At 28.2% G+C, this 4,018-nt stretch overlaps 1 protein-coding gene across 3 annotated transcripts in view; it reads left to right on the top strand.

Annotated features, from left to right (window-relative positions):
* LOC107642209 (MADS-box protein AGL42) overlaps positions 1–4,018 on the top strand; it is a gene marked incomplete in the record, with an annotated part of 9,054 nt that overhangs the window by 2,910 nt on the left and 2,126 nt on the right. For all 3 annotated transcript variants that reach the window (XM_016345509.2, XM_021103191.1, XM_021103190.1), the window contains 5 exon segments: positions 1,144–1,219; positions 2,255–2,316; positions 2,438–2,537; positions 2,634–2,675; positions 2,796–2,837. In XM_016345509.2, the coding sequence (XP_016200995.1) occupies positions 1,144–1,219; positions 2,255–2,316; positions 2,438–2,537; positions 2,634–2,675; positions 2,796–2,837 (322 nt within the window).

Genomic DNA, 4,018 nt, shown 5'->3' with positions numbered 1-4,018 from the left:
CTCTTAATAGTGTGTTTTGATTTTGGCTCTGCTAGTTAGTAGCAATGAAGAAGTTCTATGAAGCTATAATATCTTCAAAAAAGATTATACAATAGAAATAGAATAGTGGGTGTAGATAGGCCTACAATGGGTATGTAGCAGCAAGATTTCCAAATCTAGGGTTTTGACATATACATTTCCTATCTCAATAGATCTTCAATTAAGAGGCTATATAATCTAAATGTTGCAATGTAGGGTTTGTAGCCTTGAAGCACATGCATATTTCATTTATTTGCTTCTCTTTTATTGTATTATGTTTTCTTTTGTTAATTGAATGAAGGAATTTTTGTTAGATAGTATATATGTACTTAAATGCAAGGCTAAATATTCATATTTACTTTAGATGAATATAAAATTAAATCTGATGAATTTCTCCTTGTTTTTGTCTGAAATTCAACTCATGTATAGTCAGACTATTTTCTGTATGATAGGTGAACATATATATATTTTTAAAAAATAATATTATGTACATACAAAAATTAATCACCAAATTAGTTATCATGTAGTTAGATATATTTAAACATGTTACATACATTTTCAATGTGTATTTATGAGTAGTTGATTTGACTATTGATTTTTAGTGTGCATTTAGTGCAGTTATTTTTCCTCAGTGAATTGATTTTCATTTTTTTGTAATTTAAATGTTATATTTAAGCATTTAATATTAATTTTTGAAAATAAAAAATGAACCCATAAGATGTGATAAATCGCAAATCTTGAATGCAAAAGGCTAGTTTTTTTTTTTTTTTAAGCCCTAATTATCATAGCAAGTAAACAGGTTAATCCAATAGGTTTATGTCATTTAGTGCATGGTGGGTCAATAGATCCCTGTTTTTTCAACTCATGATGTAATAATACTCCTTATTTTCACATTTTATGCTCCAACTTTTGTATCTCATAACATTCATGTAGAAAATATGGATTAACCTGAACTTGGAGATTTTTTTAAAAAAAAAATCATATTAATTAACTGTATATCTTCATCATAGGAATGCCTGCAAAGTTTTTTGCTGACATTAATGAATAATATAATGTTCTGATTGCTTTGTTTTCAATAGCTACCTCTTAACAGTATATGTTTTTAATTTCTTTGAAATGTTTCAGCATGGAACAAATGTTGGAACGCTACCGTCAATATGTAGCAGATGATGGTCGTATCAATAATATTGGAGAATTCCAGGTATAGTAAAGAGAATATCTATAATGGTATAGTTAAGTTACCATTTACCGCTACGATACCAACAGTATTTCTGTCAACTTCTGCTAACTTTTATTTATAACTGTGTTTAATGGAAGTGTTTTTCTGGATGTGTCTAATAAAAATGTCTTTTTTATGACTGAGTCTAATAAAAGTGTTTTTATAAATGTATTTTTTGGATGTGTCTTTTTATACATGTGCTTAAAATATAATAATTAATTATTGTTGGCAATAAATTGACAGATAACCTATTGGTACCCTATATTTTTCCTTTACCAATATATATAATATATATTGACTATAATACCTTTTAGTTCTTTTAAAATTTCAGGATTATTTAATAATATATAGTTTTATTTATTTGTAGTATGAAAACCTATATATATTTCATCAAGACAACTATTTGGAGCTAGCAGCTAGCTACTCCTAATAAGTAATAAGCATGCGATATTGATATTCATAGCACATTTAATTTGATAAGAAAGTGAAGATTATTAATAACACACGACCAGATCAATATATAATATTCATGTCATGCCATGCTATTAATTTTTTGGGATTATTAAAGATATAACTATTTATGTAATTTTTTCGTCAATTTAAGTTTTTAGAAAAAGTAGTTTCATTAGATGGTATAAGAGTTTATTGGCATCTAGAGTAAATAAATTTATTAATGTGGCTGTTTTATTATTATACTTCCTCCTTCTTAAATTATCTGATTCTTTTTTATTTTTTTATTTTTGTTACATTTTTAGTTTTAAGAAGTTATTAATTAATTTGTTTCACTATAAATTAAAAAAGTTAGAAGAATAGAATTATGAATGGAAAGAGAAATTAATATTAAGAACATTTTTCTTTTTTTTTGTTTGTTCTTTACATTTTTTTATAAAATTTAATGATTATTTTAGTAATTATATAATTAAAAAGAGACAGATAGGTAAGAGTAACGTTTTATATATAGTAAAAATTAAATTATAATGGATTGTAATAAAATTGGTTTTATGCTTTGACATGCAGCAATTGGAATTTGATCCCCCAAGCTTGGCTAAGAAGATTGAACTTCTTGAGCTTTCTCAAAGGTCAATCCTGTGTTTAAATACTAATCCGTTTATTGCTGTTGTTCATATTCTAATACTGAGTATTATATTCATTAATATTTGGTGTGCCATGAAATTTTAATTCATTGTTTGAATTTGTTAGGAAGCTAATGGGACAGGGCCTGAGCTCTTGTTCATTTGATGAACTCGTTGGAATTGAGAATCAGCTTGTGTCAAGCTTGCAAAACATTAGGCTCAAAAAGGTCATTAATAATTCACAACATTATATTATATTATATAGATGTATATATATATAAGAACAAGACGTTCTTAATTTAATTAATTTAATGTACTTTCAGGCTCAGCTTTATAGAGAGCATATTGAACAACTACAAAATAAGGTACCTGAGCTTAGTTTGGATGCAAATTATACATCTTTAAAGAATTAAAAAAAATTGTATAAATTATTTTAATTAGGTTTCATGGTGGACATCTGACACATTTTTATGTATTGAATCCAGGAGAAGGATTTGCTCCTAGAGAATGCCAAATTAACTGAAATGGTGAGTTACCATTTTCTTTTCATGATTTATAGCTGGTTTGACAAATTTATTTAGAAAGTTATTTATAATTTTATTGTGTTTGGTAAATAAAAAAATAATGCGATTGTATTTGTAGTTTTAAAAAGTTTGAAGTATTTTGAAACAAAAATATTATGTTTACACTAAAAATTCGTTATTAAATAAGTTTTTATGTATTTGTATATAAATAAATATGTAGTTTAATTTATTTTTAATGAGTTTAGTAGCTTATTTTTGTAGAAAGCATATATACATGTTTTAGTCTCCTTATGATACACATGAGTCGGGTGAAGCAGGGTCTGCTTTGAAATAATGACCGAGTCTATTTTTGAAACCTTTACCTGACCCTAAATCCGGTGAAATCACACCAAATTAGGCCCCAAAATGTTCGGATCTGAACTGGGTCTTCGGTCTGGGTTGGACCATGTACAACATTGTTCAAAATATATAATTAAACATCTTCAAATTTATAATCAATCAAATATAAAACATAATCCAAAATATAATTTAGAACATCTTTAATTATCTACAACCTCTTGTGTTTGTAAAAAAATGTCCTTGACCAAAAAGACGCCTGGTTCGGTGGGGAAGCCCGCTCCGTCCTGTCAAAATCCACGGATTAAGCGATGCGGGTTAGACAGATTTTTAGGTTTGACGGTTTTAAATTTTCAGTCGTTCAACCCGTCTTTTTTAGTGGGTTATACGGACTAATCTGATGAATTTTGGCCCGTTTGTCACCTCTTTTTGAGGGTTAACACTATTAATGGAGATGCTATTGTGACAATTATGTGCTGACATGTCACTAAAACGTGGTAAAACTCAGCTATTAACATGTCAGGGTAGTACTGTCATGTTATTTGTTATCCAACTAAGGAATATAATTGAAATATAAAAAACCAAGTTGAGTTGGTCTAGTGGTGAGCTCATTGGTTTGCTTAAACAAGTGTTTTAAATCCCGCCTTGTGCATGCAGCAACCTATTGGCCAGTGACAAACCCTTAAATGGAGCTTAGTACTGAGGCGGATTAGTCCTTGGCCTACCGGGTTGGAGGATACCGTGGCCAAGGATACCGTGGAAAAAAAAAAGAAATATAAAAAGTAAAATTAAAACTAAATGTTAAAAGATAAAATGTGAACATTGAGGATAAAAATAGAATTTATTAC

Source organism: Arachis ipaensis, chromosome B05, assembly GCF_000816755.2.
Source record: "Arachis ipaensis cultivar K30076 chromosome B05, Araip1.1, whole genome shotgun sequence".
Taxonomy (NCBI): Eukaryota; Viridiplantae; Streptophyta; class Magnoliopsida; order Fabales; family Fabaceae; genus Arachis; species Arachis ipaensis.
Note: the sequence above shows the minus strand (reverse complement) of the source record. Positions and strands in the feature narration are given on the sequence as shown.